This window comes from Quercus robur, chromosome 2 (assembly GCF_932294415.1).
Source record: "Quercus robur chromosome 2, dhQueRobu3.1, whole genome shotgun sequence".
NCBI classification, from domain to species: domain Eukaryota; kingdom Viridiplantae; phylum Streptophyta; class Magnoliopsida; order Fagales; family Fagaceae; genus Quercus; species Quercus robur.
Genome location: NC_065535.1, coordinates 48,606,333 through 48,624,864, shown reverse-complemented (window position 1 = coordinate 48,624,864; position 18,532 = coordinate 48,606,333). Strand labels below are relative to the sequence as shown.

At 34.0% G+C, this 18,532-nt stretch overlaps 1 protein-coding gene across 10 annotated transcripts in view; it reads right to left on the bottom strand.

The window, feature by feature from the left end:
• The window catches only part of LOC126713832 (DNA ligase 6), a 36,384-nt gene extending 29,070 nt beyond the window's left edge, over positions 1–7,314 (bottom strand). For 7 of the 10 annotated variants that reach the window (XR_007651448.1, XR_007651447.1, XR_007651449.1 and 4 more), the window contains exons 1-5: positions 4,740–7,313; positions 4,507–4,624; positions 4,292–4,373; positions 1,110–1,212; positions 909–1,005 (exon numbers count right to left, since the gene is read on the bottom strand). Coding sequence is in view for 4 of the 10 variants with exons in the window: in XM_050413711.1 (XP_050269668.1) it covers positions 909–1,005; positions 1,110–1,212; positions 4,292–4,373; positions 4,507–4,624; positions 4,740–7,119 (2,780 nt within the window). In the remaining 6 variants the exon portion in view is untranslated. Of the gene's footprint in view, positions 1–908; positions 1,006–1,109; positions 1,213–4,291; positions 4,374–4,506; positions 4,625–4,739 lie in introns of all 10 variants that reach the window. The other 3 variants (XM_050413712.1, XM_050413710.1, XM_050413709.1) reach the window with 3 other exon arrangements.
• Positions 7,315–18,532: the final 11,218 nt, after the last annotated feature.

Sequence of the window (18,532 nt, the reverse complement as noted above, 5' to 3'; positions counted from 1 at the left end):
GGTAATTGGTTCTTTTCAAGAGATGTCATTCTTTTCCGTCCAAGTTAACGGTAAACTTGACGTCGGGTGCAAAGTGTAACAAGGGTCATAATTTTGGATGCAAAACGCATTTGAAAAATTTAGGGTGAAAAGTGTAATCATGAGTATAGTTTAGGGTGTTAAAAGTGTAATTTCTCCTTTTTTTAATTATAAAAATAAAACAACTGCAGCTTTTGAAAACTCAAGCCTCCTAAACTTGCCCTAAATGCCGTGACCTACCATCTGGATAAAATAGTGGGAAAAATAACACTTTAACTAGATATATTTTTACAAACTTAACATTCCTACACTTGATTCATGCTAACCTTAAGAAACTTTTCGTTATGGCTCCATTTCCTACTGTGAACACTGAAAACAGTGGGATATTGATGTTTTAATATTTTGATGATAGCATTAGTATTTTTTTTTTTTTTCAAAGTTTCCAGCTAAGGACCAAATATATATATATATATATATATATATATAAGGGAAAAATGAAAAAGAAAAACCTAATTGACAAAAATAGTTTGACGGGAAATATTTTTTAACATAAACTGCTTTGCACCACAATAAGAAGAAAAAGATAAAACCAATCTCAGGTGATGATGATCTTCTTCTTTCATAGGCAAGTAAACTCATGCATCATATCAGATTGAGCATTTGACCTTCCCCTCCACCCATTGTTTTATGGGGGAAGAGCATACCACTTTCCCAAAATCTATGATACCAACTCCTAGGCATTACATATATTACTAATACTATTATCTAAGTGGTACTATACTACTATCATTATACAATTATTCCCTATCATTTCAAAAAACCACCAAGAGATAGTCAACAATATGTCCATTAAGCTCTAAAGAACAAAAACCAAGATGGATAAGTCAAACCTTATCTTTCGGAGTGCAGAAAATACATCTCTAATTAGAAGCGGCGAAGGAGGGGCAAGTAATGTTTGTGTTTGTCGGAATTCTTGAGCAACATCACCTTTAACCAAAATAGACTATTTCTTAGGTTGTACAAAAACCTCACAGAAAGAAATAGTTCAGCAGACCAGATATAATATATGAGAAAAAAACATTTGTCGCTACCAAGATCACCAATCTTGTTATACATCTCCTTTAATTTGGTCCGGTTTGTACCACATGCCTCTTCCAGTGCTGAGGAGACCAAACTTCCACCAATGTTTAGTTCCTGCACCATAGTTAAGACATGAGGACATTTTAATTTCTTGCACAAAAGAGAAGATGCTTAATGCCTAAAATCTCTCACACCTGACATTGGCATGTGAAAAACAAAATCATATTTCCAGATTTCTGTTAAGAGAAATAGATCATTTTTTTTTTTTTTTTTATAAATAACAAAAGTTCATTAATCAAAATACCCAGGTACACCGGAAGTGTACATGGATAGCATTACATTCAAGAGATAGATCATTAAAAACATTACAGAGCAGAAAGAAAATTCAAAGCACCAAGATTATGAGATGGATAAAATCATGTTGTGTAATAATATCTGATAAAAGTACATCTAGTCAAAACTCAAAGTAATTTAATTACTATAGTAGAAGTAATAAAAACGGACTTGTCAATTAAGGAAGTAACAAAGAGTATGACTTCCAATAGAATATAATGGGGAAAATGAATACATGTCGTGGAACTTAACTAATCAATTGAGGATCCATAGCCAACCACAAAATTTGGGATTAAGGCTTGTTGTTGTTGTTGTTGCTGTTGTTGTATCAATGAATACTGATTTCCATTTTCTGAATATATCCATGAGAGTATGCATAGCAATAATAAAAACTTAGGGTACTTTTTTTTTTTTTTTTTGAAAGTTAAAAAAAAAAACTTTGGGTACTTAATTGAGAAAAATAACAAGAATAAGACAGGGATGGAGTAGTATACAAGAAACACCAAAAACTTATAAGAATTTTCAACATAATAAATCAGGAAATTTTAAAAAATAACAACTAGAAAAGCAAGAGTAAAAAAATTTTCAAGGAAAACAGCAAGACAACCAAATTGCATTGGTATGCCAGTATGCCTTATAAAGACATTGCGCCCTTCATTTTCCTTCAATTTTCAATTATTCTTCTTTTTCCAAGGAGAGGGGGACAGTAAAGGAACCTGAGTTATAATCACACAAATCATAGACCATACCAACAATCAAAAAAAATGCAAATGATCTCTTATGCTGCAGCAGAATCAACCTACTAAGTTGTTTATATAAAGTAGACAGAAGAACTTTACAGAGCACAAAACATGATAACAAATTTTGTGGTCAGCTACATAGTCTTACAATTCTGCTCTAACTTGGTCACCAAGGATTCTAGCACACAGCAATACATATTTATTTCAAAATCTAGTGGAACTTTTTTTTTAGGAATAATTATTTATTAAAGTAAAAAGGAGCCCCTCAGTACACAAGCAATATTCTAAGAGAACTACAAAGTCATGAGAGAGAACAACTATCAATGAAATCTAGCAAAGTAAAGGGTAATTGGTTGGAACCAGCCATCCATTTTATGCAAAATATGCAGGAGGAATAGTTTCAAATCTGCTGAAGACCTCTCAAATCCTTCGAAAGCTCTACGGTTGCACTCCTTCCAAACCATCCACAAAAGGCACAAAGACTGCACCCCACACAACACCAATCCCTTCCCCCCACCCGTCTAGGAAATCTCCCCTTCCAACATGCCAACATTGCAAGAATTGATTGAGACAGAACCCACAGAACCCCAAATAAACAGAAGATCATTGACCACAATCAAGGGCATACTTGCAACAGAACAAATGGTAAACTGTTTCCCCCACCTTCATGCACATGTAACACCGCTCGATCACACAAACCTTATGGTGATGCAGATTATTGTGAGAATGTTACCCAAAGCAGCAGTCCATGTAAAAAAGGCAACCTTAAGCAGAGCTTTACCTTCCAAATATCCTTCCAAGGAAAAGAATTAACTCCTCCCAAAACATAATCATAGCCTCCACTTCCCAATCATGTAATAAACGCATTAAAGTAACATCCCAAAGCACAGAGCTATCTATCCAAACCAAATAATCCGCCACAGGAGCCTCTTATCCTAAGCAATTTTGTACAAAACTGGAAAAACATCCTTCAAAGGCCCATCACCGCACCACCAATCAACCCAAAAACACACACAGGTTCCTTTCCCAGCCAAGAATGAAAGAAACCTGGAAAAAGGAACCCAACCCAATCTAATAAACTTCCATAAACCAACTCCATGCCCTCCTTTAACCACCTTCAAGCACCATCCTCCCAAACCACACCCATACTTACACTCCACTACTTTCCTCCAAAGAGCAAAACAATGGCAAATCATCATAACCACTTACCTAATAAATTTTTTTTGAATGGCACCATCTATCTCACTCCTAACCCTCCTTATCTAATTGATGTACACACATCATCCAATTCACAAGGTGAAACTTAAGCTCATCTCCCATCGCTCCCAAAAGAAAATCCCTTCGCATCGTTTCAATAGGCCTAGCAATGCTATCTGGGAGAGGGAAAAGAGAGAAAATCTGTCGGTAGACTCGAGAGAGTACTCTTAATAAGAGTGAGTCTACCCCACTTGGATAAATAAATTCTCTTCCAAAGTTCCACCCCACAAGGCTTTTCTCCATTCTTTCCACAACAGGACTCCGCCTCTCTTTCGACTTAAATCAAGCACCAAGTGGTAACCCCAAATAATTCATAGGGAGGGAAGAAATACCAAGGATTAGAGACAAATCCTCCACTTCTTAAACTGATAATGCTAGGTAAATTAAATTACACTTAAATTTGGAGATAGATTTTTTCATGAAATTTACTAGTTCTACCAATCAGAAAAGAATATAAATAAAAAATTAAAAATTAAAAAAAAAAAAAAATCAATTACTAGTTCCATAGAATATATCTCTGTTGCCATGATTGACCAAGAAAGGTAACGTCAGCTCCAACTCTAGAGTCAGAACAAAACCATGAATTTGATGAAGAATGTGGAGGGGAAAAGGAGGAAATCAAGATCACAATTCTATTGGTCAAAATTAAGTCTTGTCATATCAAGTGCAGCCAAGTGATACAAAATACTAACTTGGATTTAAAAATAATTAAACAATAATAATAAAAATAAAAATAAAAACATCTCTCATAACTAAAAGAAAATTGAGGCTTCAAAGGATAGGAAATAAAACTTGAATACAGTATCACCAGTCAAGCATTGATTGGAAAAAGAGTACAAAGACCATGGGTGGATAAGACTCACTATATTTTCATGGTCTGCAGCAATCTTATTTGTGCACAAATACACAGTGGGCAGCACATCCTCAGGAGACAAGGCCAGTAAACTGTCATAAAAGCCAGTGCAAGAAAAGAATATGTCCCAATCAGCAAAAACTAATAAAAAAGCAACCTGTGATACCATAAAAGGAAGAAGAAAATACAAAAATGATATCAAAGATGCCATCTGTAGCAACAGACCTTCTGAACATATTACACAACATAGAAGTAGCTTTTATCTTCCCTTTTTCATCCTCTAGTTGATCAAAAGTTCTTGCAAGATGTATATATGGAGCAGGTTGTCCACTCCTCCAGCATGCTGCACATGTATCTCAGCAATGTGAAGGATTGCCATCAAGAAAATGTTTAAAATTTAAATATATTAACAAGAAAACTCAATACTTTGAACAATTTCAAAATGTAAAATAACCAACCATGCTCTATAGGATTGTATTTTTCTGGAGGTAGTGATACAGGAGTTGCATCCACATCCTTTGTTAACGTTGACTGCAAAGAGATATCAGGAACATGTTCTTTCTCTAGCACATTCTTCTTTTGGCCAGGAGAGCAGTTGTTGACACTACTCTGCACCAGAACTGATTTGTTGGAGTCACCAAGGTCACCCTCATGATTACAGAAGTAAATATCCAGCGCCTTATTAATATCTCCTTTTGTCTTCTCTAGAATGGTGGCGGCACAGCTTCTGGATGATTCATTGCCATTTATTATTTGAATAAACTGGTCTATTTCATCCCTGTAAAATTTGGCAGAATCATCAGGCAACAGATTTTCATCTATAGGGCTCTGCTCAAACAAAGTTCCTACCTTACCACCTTCAGAAACATCAGGCAAAACTTTACTGAAGAAACTTGTTATTGTAGATTGTTTTGAACCACCAGATTCCAACTTTGAATTAACCTTCTTGTTTGTCTTATTCTCAACATTCATCTTCCTTTTTCCAGGAGAAGTGCCACTCTTAATTGAATTGACTTTAACTTTCTTGTTTGGCTTATTGTCAATAGTCCCCTTACCTTTGCCAAGGGAAATATTACTCTTACGAGAATGCTTCAGGTTGGCTGACTTATAGACTTTACTTAAAGCATTGTCAATGCTTCCAATAGGACTACTCATAACAAAACCTGCTTGTGAAAGTGAAGCGGAGACATTAAGTGAGCTACTTTGAGAAGTGGACACAGATGTTGTAGCTGTACTAGCAAGGACTTGCTCATGAAATTCAGTTTCACGTTCATAAAAATTAGACACCGCTTCAACAATATTCCTTCCTGAGCTGCTAATCAGATCTAATATCTGGTTGTGAGTGACCCATGTGGGCAAACAATCACGAAGTTCCTGAACGAGTTTCTCCGTGTCCTCATCATTCAGCATAACTGGATCCTGTGAACTGGATTGTTGAAGAGAAGATATATCCTCATCATTCAAGACAACTGGATCTTGTGTACCAGGTTCTTTAATATCACTGCCCTTTGCCTTAGTTTCCTTGATCTCATTCTCCTTGTCCAGCTCCTCATTAGTGCTGGCATCTCTTTCAACCTTGTCAACCACTTCACAGGACCCTCGATAAAAACCCCTTAAGAACTCTTGCTTATTGGCCATTTCATCAACTAACCCTGCAAAATGCTTTTGCATTTTATCAGCATGCTTGCTATCAAGGTTTTCAACATCCAAACCCACGGTAGGAATGACACGCTTTGGTTTTAATAACTTCACATATTCCCTAAGTTCGTCATAGTTTGAATGTTCACTATACGGAACAAGATGAATCTCAAAGGAATCCTTAGTTCTGACAGCAAACTTATTGCGCTTCACTTCATAAGTCCACCCTGTCGGAACAAAACCCACAACCTTAGAGTAGCCTCTTTCATCCATGATCTCCTTCATTCTCACGAAATTAGGCCTAAAATACGGCCACGTCTCACCCAAAACATTCCACCCAACAACATGAACATCACTTTCACACACGTCCTCTGTAAACAACCCGCTCTCGCCATACCCCAAAACACGCAAAACCTCCATCTTCCTAGCGTCGACGTGTATCTTCCGATTACACCTCCGGGCAATCTCGAGCAAAATCCTCTCTTTCCCAACAACATAAGTAGCGACAAGAAACAAAACATCCCTCAATGAATCACCCTCACCTCCTACTCCTACTCCTACTCTTACTCTATCGATCACACTAACAACATAATCAATAGACTCATCTTGCGAAGGAAACACAAATTTGGGATTACAATAAGTGGTATCCAAGAAAACAGCATCAGAACCAATAAATTGAGTTAGAAAAGAGTCAAATCTCATGGAATGAGAAAACCGAAAATCGCCGGTGTGAACATACCTGCCACCGTTGGGGCCAGGAATGTTGAAGAAGAACTGGACGGCACCAGGGCAGTGATTGGCGTCAATGAGGGTGACCTGACAGCCGTCAATGACAAAAGTTTGGCGGAGCGGTAAAGGGACGACAAAGGGGGAGGGGAGTTTGAGAACGCGGGTGAGGAGAAGGGCGGTGGTGGGGGAAGAGAAGATGATGCCTTTGGACCAGGTGGGGGAGAGGCCGGCGTAGTGATCAGAGTGGAAGTGGGAGAGGAAGTAGGAGACGGAGAAACTGGAATCGCCGCGGAAGGCGTCTACGAGGAAACGGGTGTTGGGGATGAGTTTGGAAGGGGGATAGGAGGAGGAGGAGGAGGGAATGGGAGTAGAAAGAGAGAAGGGTGATGGTGGTGGTAATGATTGGGATTGGAGAGCGGCCAGGAAGAGTTGGGAGGAGTCTAGGGTTAGGGTTTTCGAGGAAGAGGCCATTTGGATTTGGAAGATGATCGGTGAGAAATGAGAATGGGGAGTCAGTAGTTGATGGTGTTGGCTTGGCTTTACAGAAGTTGGTGGGGTTGGGGAGTTCTTGCTTTTCAAAGGCGCCAAAAGTATGTTTTATACGAATTATTGAAGCATAATTTGTTGCTCCGACCTCCGAAATCCGACGGTTTCTTAATCGTACGTACTTCGTACAAATGCAATATTTATACGCACTTATTAATCAAATATGGTTTTCTTTTTCTTTTTCCTTTAAACATGAGAATTTTTTTTTGGGAGATACCTATCGGATTTTTTTTCAAAATAACACTCATTTTCAAACAATTTCGTTAGTTGGTAAGGTTTCTAAACTATTTATAACAAATTAAGTCTTTTAAATTCGATTTTGGTATGCTAAATCGAGTATTCGACTTTAATAAAGCGTAGCATTTGATGTGAAACTCGAGTGTATAAGACTCGAGTTCCTTAGATGAAATCACCACACGCACCCAGAAGCAAACACAACCCACCCAAACCCATAAGCAAACACAGCCCATCTAGAGAGAAACACGCAACCTAGAGAGAAACAAAGGCAAACGCAACCTCTAGAGCCTTAACCTTCGTTGCCGCCACCGTTGGGTTTAGTCCGAGCCAAAGGGTTTGGGTTAGAGAGACTAGGTTCGTGGGGATTTGGGTTAGGAAAGTTGGAGCCAAGGGTTTTTGGTTATGGAAATCTTGGTTTCTTCTTCGTCATTCTTCAAGCTCTCTTTGCTTTTTTCTTCTTTTGAGGATAATTATCTCAACTCCATTTCAAATTCAATCTCTCTACCTCTTTCTTTAGGTGTTGCTCTGCCTTTCAAAGAAGATGAGAGCATTTTCAGAGAAGATGAGAGCATTTCTCTAGGTTTTATTTAGGGGCAAAACTCGAGTCCAAGACTCGAGTTTTATGCCTACGTGAACAAAATTTCCGCATCAACTGCTGTACAATATTGAAATCAAGTTCATTGTACTTAATTTAACACACCAAAATCAAGTCTATAGCACTCGAAATATTAGTTTCCTAAATAGTTTTGAAAACGTGCTAACTAATGAAATTGTTTAAAAATAGGTATTATTTTTAAAAAAAAAATCTGATACCTATCCGCTTATAAATCAAAGATTTTTTTTTTTTTTATAGAAAAAATCTGAGATTTTGACCCTTAATTATATGAAACTGTTCTATCCATTAAAGAAAAAATATTATGACAATATTCTCATCCAATGTTTAAATATAGAATAAAATTTAAAATCAACTTTAAAAAATATATTAAAATAAAAATGTGTAATATTACAACGTCTCTAAAACTTATGTGACATAATATTAAGGGTTCATTCTACGGTACCCCATTTTTTTGGGGGTACATTACCCATTAAATTTTAGCCATAGATTTTGCTTGTTTTAATCCAGCATGTTTATTTAATTTTAATAAGAGACCCGCTATCAATCATTTAGCTTTTGTATATAACCTAGAAAACAAAACATATAGGTTCTTCTTTTGTCAAAGAGTTTGAGAGAGATCACTAATTAACGGGTTCTTCTGTCTAGCAGCTTCTCTTAAACTTTCATGGCTCCAATGTATTCTATGTTTGGTATTCAAATCAGGATTTTGATTTTTAACCCTTTTCCTCTATATTAGTTGAAGTCACCCTATAACATGTTACTTTTATTACTAAGATTTGTAAATATCAAATTTCATTTGTGGTTTCATAAGTAATTTCTACTATTGTTTTATAATGTTAATTTCTATGCATAGATTTGGTTAATGCAATTCCTAATGAGCAGAAGTAGTTTTTTACTGATTTGGTTTTGGTGCACAAAGAGGTCAGTATCACTTTGGTTGTTGTTCTTTCTTATTTTTGCAAACCCCTAGTGAGTTTGTAAACTATGAGAATAAAATCTTAAATTTAGTAGGCTTCTTTATTTTATGGAGTCAAATATCCTCCATTGAATTTGTGTTTCTTTTTAGTCCAACTTGTATGTATTACTATGTTATTTATTCGTACACACTATAAAGTTTATAACTTTGTGTTATTTAAGTTGCAATGTTTTAGTGGGCATGCATGCTAGCCCGCTAGGTGTTTGAGGGAATGACTAAACATGTATACTTGCAATTAGCATACTCTATTTCTTTTTTGTTAAAGCTTAAAAACTCTGTGGTCGTTGTGAGGTATAGAACATTTTAACTTTCATTCAAGTAATATAGACCTTGAAAGAGATAGTGAACCCCATCTTTGTTTTCATTTTAAACAGGTTCCTCTCTAATCTGTGTTGGATATTTTTACAAAAATATTATATTCTATTTTAATGCTCATTTAAGTGATTTGAGAAAATAATTCCCTTTATGACAAATCGATTTATTTGCTAAATTTGAAATTCAAATATATATTAGAATTTGAATAGTTGTTGTCAATGGTTTTAGTTAAGAAATTTTCTAGACATTATTGTGATGTTTAATACCATCGTTGCCAACATATTTTGTTTTATTACATTATATATATTTTTAATTTCCTTTATAAACTTTTGCTTTAAAATGTTTTCTTTCAATATATTAACGCTATAACGTTATAGATGGAAAGTGATGGAAAGTATCATAAACTTATTTCTATACAACTATTTCTGAATTATTATATGTCATAATATGTTACCATATATACTAGCATTTACTATTTGGTTAAATGGAAAGTCAAATCTTTTGGCAATATTTTAAATTCTAAAATTTTCTAAACTGCTTGGTATTCAAATTTCAGCCACTTTATGGGCTTCTTTTTTTCTTTTTTTGATACAAGATAGAATTTCTATTCTAGCATAATCTAAGTGTATATGTGTGTGAAGCTCCCTTCTGGAGACTTGAACCTCAACCCTTACCCCCACACCCCATAAGCACTTATACTTGTGGAGTGACCACCGCACCAAGGGTGCGCGATGGTACTTTATGGGTTATTAATTTCAATAGCATTATGACTCCATTTAATTGTTTTTAATGTATAGATTTTGGCAAAAGACAAGTTCATGTCTGGCTATTATATTATATATATAGAAAGAAATAAAAAGTTTCAAATATTACCTTATTTGGATTACCAAGCTATATACTTTCAAAAATCAATCTTGTTATTGTTCTAAACACTCACCATCTAATGCTTCTTACTCTTAACAAAATACTTTATCATTTACTCTTTTTTCTAGGAAAAGAAAGTGCTATAGAGAGCTTATATCCTATGAACAGTGTAGGCTCGCAAGGATAATCAATAAAGGTGGCTAATCTGTTGTATCTTGGGGACAACATGTAGAAATTATTTGTCTAGCTACATTGGATAAACCATAGACGGCACGATTTGTCTCAAGATAATGACTTGGTCCACACCTCATTTCTGCCAGCTCCTTTGGTAAAATCATATTGTGCAATTTTCAAGAAAAAGTCAAGTAATATCTCTCATTTATTTCAACCAATTTGAGACAAATTGTATGGAGGACACAAAATCATCCTTGGAAAATGGTAATGTTATGTCTAATTTCTCTGGAGCGGGTGATCTTAATAAGTCATTCATCTTCCGTAGTGTTAACTTTAAGAGGTGGAGACAAAAGACTTTATTTTATCTTCGTCTTCTGAATGTGGCTTATGTGTTAACTGAGAAAAAACAAAAGAAAAAGAAATCTGAACAGTTGACTTATGAAGAAATTTCTCAACATAAAATGTTAAGAAATGGGAGAAGGATCAACTTTACTGTAGAAATTATCTACTTAATTGTCTTTCTGATGATTTGTATGATTATTATGATCAAGCTTACAAATCAACCAAAAAGATATGGAAGGCATTCATCTTGCACTCCTCATGCATTATTACCCTTGTTCATATCTTCTTTTCTTTCTCTCCTTCCTCTTGATTCATTTGTCTATTCGTAACAAAAAGGGGAAGAGTATACTAGAGAGTATACCAAAGTGTATTGTCATTTTTATATGACTCTTGTGCTTCTCAGGGGGAGAAATTCTATTTCATGTACACATTCTTAGGGAAGAAAGTCTTAGGGGAGATGCATATACCAATGAGGAGAAGACATCTTTTATGAGAAAACCTTGTTTTGTCTACTTTACTTTATGCTTGTTTTCTTGTTGCTATATGGTGCTTTGAGTTAAGTTTAGTATCTATACTTTGTTGTTCTCATCACATCGTGTTTATGTGTTGAACATGCATACATCCTTATGCTATTGTGCTTTTTTGATTGCATGTTCGGATAATCATTTGCTTTACTATGCGATCATTGTGGTTATTTCCAAATGACTATTTTGTGTTTGATCAAGTTGCTCTTATGTTTCACATCATGTTTACTTGATTGCATTTTTACTTGTTACATTATACAGTGGCGGCTCCAGGAATTTTTTCCAAGGTGTTCCTAATTTTTTTTTTTAGTTGAAAGATTCAAAGCCATCATCAAGAAGATGAAGATGAATCTTGCACAAGAGATGAATCTTGGGTACGTGATTTTTTTTATCAAATATTTGTCCATAATTCTAGCAAAAGAATAAACAATAAACTATAAGTTCATTTAAAATATTAATAAAATTATTAATTATTGTTATTTAGTTGTTTTATTAATTTGTTTGTCTTTTATAAACTATAATTTGTTATATTGTTGTTTCATTAATTGTAAAATTATTAATTGTTCTTTAGTCTAACATAATTTAATTTGTTTATCTTTTATAATATATTGGTTAATTAACTTATTAATTATTGTTTATTAGTTACTTCCCTTAATTAATTAATAGTTAATTAAATTATTATTTATTAGTTGCACTAACACACATTCCATGTGCATTTACTTCCCCTAATTCAAATTCCTCACCCGACCCCATGTGCCATGTGTCCATCCACCCCCCACCCCACTCAACACTCAACAGACAATGAGACAAGCCCCCTAATCACAAGAGCCAGCTACCAATCAAAAAATTTCACAATCACAAATCACAATAAGACAATTAATTGTATCTCACCAAGTCTCACCAACACACACCAACACTAACAGATAAAGCCAAAAAGAAAAAGTCAAAAACAGGGCCAAAATATTAATAAAGTTAAAGCTAAGCTGAGCCAATCACAGTTGTTCAAAAGAATCAAATAAATTATTAAAGTTAAACTGTTAAAGTCTTAAAAGAATAAAGAGAGAGAGAGAGAGAGACTCATTCATTTCATTTCAATCTAATTTCAGATTTCACTTTCATTTTCATTTTTCAGATAAAGAGAGAGAGAGACTAAGAGAGTCAGAGAGAAAAAGAGAGAGAAGTTATGAAATACCTTGAGGTTGAGGTTGAGGGAGCACCGGAGCAAGCCGAGCGACAAGCAATGGAGCGAACCGAGCGACAAGCGACGAAGTGAGCGACATGACCAAGCCGAGCGATGAGTGACGAAGCGAGCGACGTGACTGATTAGCGATCTTCGATGCCCGAATCCTGATGCGATGTGCACTAGACTGGATCTCGAGTTGTGTTGGCTGATCGATCTCCGATGCGGCAATGCCCAATCTGTCTGTTGGCTTGTGTTGCAGTGTTGGCTGTGTTGCTCTATTGATGTTTTTGTCTTTAGGTTTGCTTTAGTGATATCTGATTTAGTGATTTGAGGTTTCTGATTTAGTGATTTGCAGCATATATTGGGTTTTGGTTTTTTTTGAGAATTTGTGGGTTTGCTTTACCTATTTACCATCTATTGGGTTGTTTTTTTGTTTAGATTGGGTTTGCTTTACGTTTAGGATTGACGTTGGGCTTTTTTGTGGGCTTGCTCTATTACAAAATTTTATTTTTCAGATTTTAGTTCAAAATTTTTTGGGCTTTTTTTAAAAACAAATTTTGTTTGAAATTATAACAAATAATTTTTTTTTTTTTTTTTTTTTTAATAATTTGAGAGTGTTCCTAATTTTGCTTGAGGGTGTTCCTCTTTTTTTTCTTTTTTTTCTTTTTTTTTTAAAGGTAAACAAATAAAAAAAAATTTAATTATTATATATAAATTTTTTTTTCAAGTCAGGGTGTTCCTGGGAACACCCTGAGTCCAACGTGGCGCCGCCACTAATTATACTTGTTCTTTTATTACTTGCTTTACCTTGAGGGTATAAAGTGTTTTGTGCAAGTGTTTCAAGATACAGGTATTGTGTTCCAAGTTCATCACAAGTTTTAGATTTAGGTGTGAGTGAGTTTTGCCATTGTTCCCAAACTCACGTTTAAGTCTAGAATCTGTTATAGGATGTTTTGTTACGGAATAGTCAAAGGGAGAGATTGTAAAGTTGTGATTTACAACTATGTTTTATATTGGCTTTCTTCCATGACAAAAACTCTTGCAATTGCATTAATTTATTTTCTTGTATTTTGTGGGATTTTATTGTACTAGATTTAGTATTAAGTTGGTGAAGAATCAAGCTTGCAATGAAGATCAGTGCAATTTCATGACTAGCTCACAAGAAGTTCGCAAGTAAAGGTTCTCGTGAAAAGGCCATATGAGAAGCACATGTTGGAAGTTGAAGAATCAAGTGTCAGGCTGCATTTTGCGAGTACTTCACGAGACAGGCCATCTTGTGAGGTACCAGTAAAACTCTCTGCCTAGAGGATTTTAAGTGTAACTTTCGTACCCTTCACCCATACTATATATACCATTATTACCCACAAAAGTAAAAAAGAGGCTATTTAGAGAAAAAATCCTAGATAGGTTTCTACGACACAACACACCCATCTTTTAGAGAGAGAGCTACTCATCCTTTGGTGAGAAATCATTGTAGTCTCTTCTCATTCCCTCTCCCATTGTTATACCTTGAGAGGAGATTTATACCCAAACACAACTCACACTTATTTAGAGTATAAAGAGTGTTCTGGAACTTGAGAAGCTTTGGGGATTTGCCAAAAGAAGCTGGTGTGGCTTGGCGGATGCAATCAGGCGATATTACGGGATCCAGAAAGCTAGTGAAGACAAGATTCCGAGAAGTCCATTGGTAATAGGAGCTTAGAGGGCTCAAATACATTGGGTAAACTAGGCTTGAAGGGTCTTTTGTTATTTGTGTACTCCAACTTATTCACTAGTGGATCGATTTTGACTTGGAGGGTCGTGGAGAGGTTTTCTCCGAGTTCTTTAGTTTCCTCTTCGATAACACATCTTGGTGTTATCTTATGTTTGCATCTCTCTTACCTATTCTTTAAGATTTTCTTTTATTCTTCATTGTGATTGAATATGGCTTAAAGTAGTGTTACCGGTTTATTGTGCTTCATTTACTCTTGTTCCACACTTAGATAAGTTAGAGTTTGAGTAAAAGCAATTAAGTTGTAATTTTAAATTTAGGGGTCTAAACAAGCATTAGTGTTTTCACACTAATTTGGATTTCACTACAAATTTTGTATTGAATAAAGTACCTCATAAAAAGACTTTTTTTTAACTCCATTTGAATTATGGAAAAAATATAAACCAAATTTGAATTTTTTTCAAAGTTTGGGGTTGCTTAGCATATGTGAGGCTACCCGACCCTAAAAGACCTAAATTGGGGGTAAAGGCTTCTACATGTGTATTTTTGGGTTATTCTTTATATGGCACAACTTATAGATTTTTTTTTTATATTGATAATAATAAAATAATTGAATCTAAAGATGCAATTTTTCATGAAAATATATTTCCATTTAAATATAAAAAAAGTGGGCGTTTTGAACAATAAGAGAAATTTGAATCTTCAACATCTAAGTCAAAAGATGTTAATGAATATGAGATTGAACCTAGGAGGAATAAAAGACCTAGAATTGAAAAGGTTTTTAGTCCTGAATATTATGTGTATAATTTACAAGGTGACCCTACTTCTTTAGAAGAAGCTTTATCTTCTCCTTATTCAGGTTTTTGGAAAGAAGCCATCAATGATGAGATGAATTTTGTTATCTCTAAAAATACTTGGAAACTTGTAGATTTATCTCCAAGTTGTAAAACAATTGGATGTAAATAGGTACTTAGAAGAAAATTAAAACCTAATGGATTTATTGAAAAATTTAAAGCAAGGCTTGTAACTAAAGGTTTTAAACAAAAAGAAGATATTGATTTTTTTGATATTTTTTCTCCTGTTACTAAAGTTACTTCCATTAGATTACTGATTGCTATAGCAGCTATTCATAATTTAATGATACATCGAATGGATGTAAAGACGGCATTTTTAAATGGAGAATTAGAAGAAAAAATCTATATGGACCAACCAGAAGGTTTTACAATGCCAGGTAATGAACATAAGGTATGTAAACTGTTAAAATCTTTATATAGTTTAAAACAAGCACCTAGATAGTGGCATGAGAAATTTGATCAATGTTTGCTTTCTAATGGTTTTAAAATAAATGAAAGTGACAAATGTATATATTACAAAACTTTTGATGATGCTCACGTTATAATCTGTTTATATGTTGATGATCTACTAATTTTTGGTCCTTTATAAATGCTGCCAAAATGCTTCTTAAAAATAACATATGAAAGATTTAGGAGAAGCTAATGTGAACCTTGGTATGAAAATTTCTAGAACTTCAAATGACATATTTGTAGATCAATCTCATTATATAAAAAAAAAAAATTGAAAAAATATAATTACTTTGATTGTAAATCTGCAAGTATTCCTTTTGATTCGAAAGTACATCTATTTCCTACTAAAGATGTAAATGATATTTACAATCAAAAAGAATATGCTAGTATTATTGGTAGTCTTAGATATGCTACTAATTGTACTAAATGTAATATTGCTTATGCCGTAGGAGTTCTAGCAAGATTTACTAGCAAACCTAATTTTGAGCATTGGAATGCCATGACTCAATTAATGAGATATTTAAAAAGAACTACGTACTATGGTTTGCTATATCAAAGATATCCGTTCTTGAAGGATCTAGTGATGCTAGTTGGAACACCTTATCAGGTGATTCTTTGTCTACCACTGGCTATGTATTTACATTAGGTGGTGGAGCAATATGTTGGAAATCAAAAAAACAACAAATTATTGCTAAATCCACCATGGAGGCAAAATTAATTACCTTATCTTCAGCTAGTGAAGAAGCGGGTTGGTTACGTGATTTATTATCTGAAATTCCCATGTAGGAGAAACCTATTCCACCCGTCTTAATTCATTGTGATAGTACCACCACTATTGGTAGAGTGCACAATAAATACTATAATGGTAAATCCATATCTATTATAAGAAAATACAGTATTGTGAGATCATACATAAGCAATGGTACCATAAATGTTGATTATATTAATACAAATGATAATATTGCGGATCCATTAACTACTCTAGCTAGAGAAAAGATCTGGATAGCATCGAGGGGGATAGGACATAAGCCCAAAGAAGAATAAACTACCTATAAGGATACCCTACCTAGGGACTGGAGATCTCAAGAACTAGGTTCAAAGGGAAAAACGAATCATAGAGTAGTTTGATTAACATGCACTAAATATATGAATGAGTACTAGTACAGTAGTACTCATGTCCCTCCTATGGTGTGCGTGCATGTATCTTGTAATGTTATATAGGACGGGTTTTTTATTTATTAAAAACTCTTAATGGATTATATCTCTTATGAGTGGGATGTTAGAGTTACAAGAACATCCTTGATAGACACACCAAAGTGAGCAAGGAAGTGAGGCTGCTTCCTTTGAGAATAGGGCTAGTTCTCTAAATAGCTCATGAATGCTGAGGTTAAGCACAAGGTCGTAATGTGCTAGTTTAGAAGCGCATAGTAGAGTACTAGAATATTATGTGTGTGATGTAATGTTTTGTTTCCACACAAAAAGTTATAGTTCAAAACTTAGCTCACTATTAACTTTGGAACAATATTGCTGAAACACTAAATGAAGGTTCAAGCCATTAGCACTCTCATTATGCATAATGTTCTACTTAACCTAGAAAAATTTTCTTATATATATTTACATATTTATTTTTATAAAAATAAGTGGGGGATTATTGGATATTTTTACAAAAATATCATATTCTATTTTAATGCTCATTTAAGTGATCTGAGAAAATAATTCCCTTCATGACAAATCGATTTATTTGCTAAATTTGAAATTCAAATATAAATTAGAAATTGAATAGCAGTTGTCAATGGTTTTAGTTAAGAAATTTTCTGGACATTACTGTGATGTTTAATACCATCATTGCAAGCATATTTTGTTTTATTACATTATATATACTTAATTTCCTTTATAAACTTTTGCTTTAAAACGTTTTCTTTCAATATATTAATGTTGTAATGTTATAGATGGAAAGTATCAAAAACTTATTTCTATACAGATATTTCTGAATTATTATATGTCATCAGGGATGGAGGCATTAATTGACCGGGGGGGCAAAGGCCCCCCCTAAATTTTTTTTTTAAATATATTAGTATATATATATGCATTAAATTTAGCAATTTTATTCTCTAAAATTATATTTTGCCCCTTTAACAATATCTCTGATTCTTTTTAGAGTAACGTTACAGTTACAAACTTACTTACAACATTTTTATAAACTGTTGAGGTACAAATTCTTATTGGTTCGCATTTGAGCCTATCACTTACATAACTTTTTTACTTACCAATAATCATTCACTATATCAACAATATACCTCTAGTACTTTCATCATTTTAAAGCCCATTAAAAAAATTTATAGATCTAAAATTTAAAACAACATATACTAGCCCAAAAACATTTGTGCAACAACAAATAATCACCAATAGCAAAGCTAAAAAAAATTAAGTCCAATTAACCAATTTTACTCAAACAACTGGCCCCTTAAAAAGTTTTAAATAGAATAATTTTGCCTTTACCTAGCAAGCGCACACATCAAAAACTCAAAAAAAAAAAAAAAAAAAAAAAAAAAAAAAACTTAGTAGCTAAGAAGCCGCCAAGCTAGAGGTCAGAGTCGCCCCCCTTAATTCAAAATCCTGACTCCGTCCCTGTATGTCATAATATGTTACCATATATACTAGCATTTACTATTTGATTAAATGGAAAGTCAAACCTTTTGGCAATATTTTAAATTCTGAAATTTTTTGAACTGCTTGGTATTCAAATTTCAGCCACTTTATGGACTATTAATTTCAATAGCATTATGACTCCATTTAATTGTTTTCAACGTATAGATTTTGGCAAAAGACAAGTTCATGTCCGGCTATTATATTATATATATAGAAAGAGATAAAAAGTTTCAGATATCACCTTATTTGGATTACCAAGCTATATACTTTCAAAAATCAATTTTGTTATTGTTCTAAACCCATCTATAGCTTCTTACTCATAACAAAATACTTTATCTTTTACTCTATGGGAAAAGAAAGTGCTGTAGAGAGCTTATATCCTACGAGCAGTGTAGACTCGCAAAGATAATCAGCAAAGGTGGCTGGTCTATTGTATCCTAGGA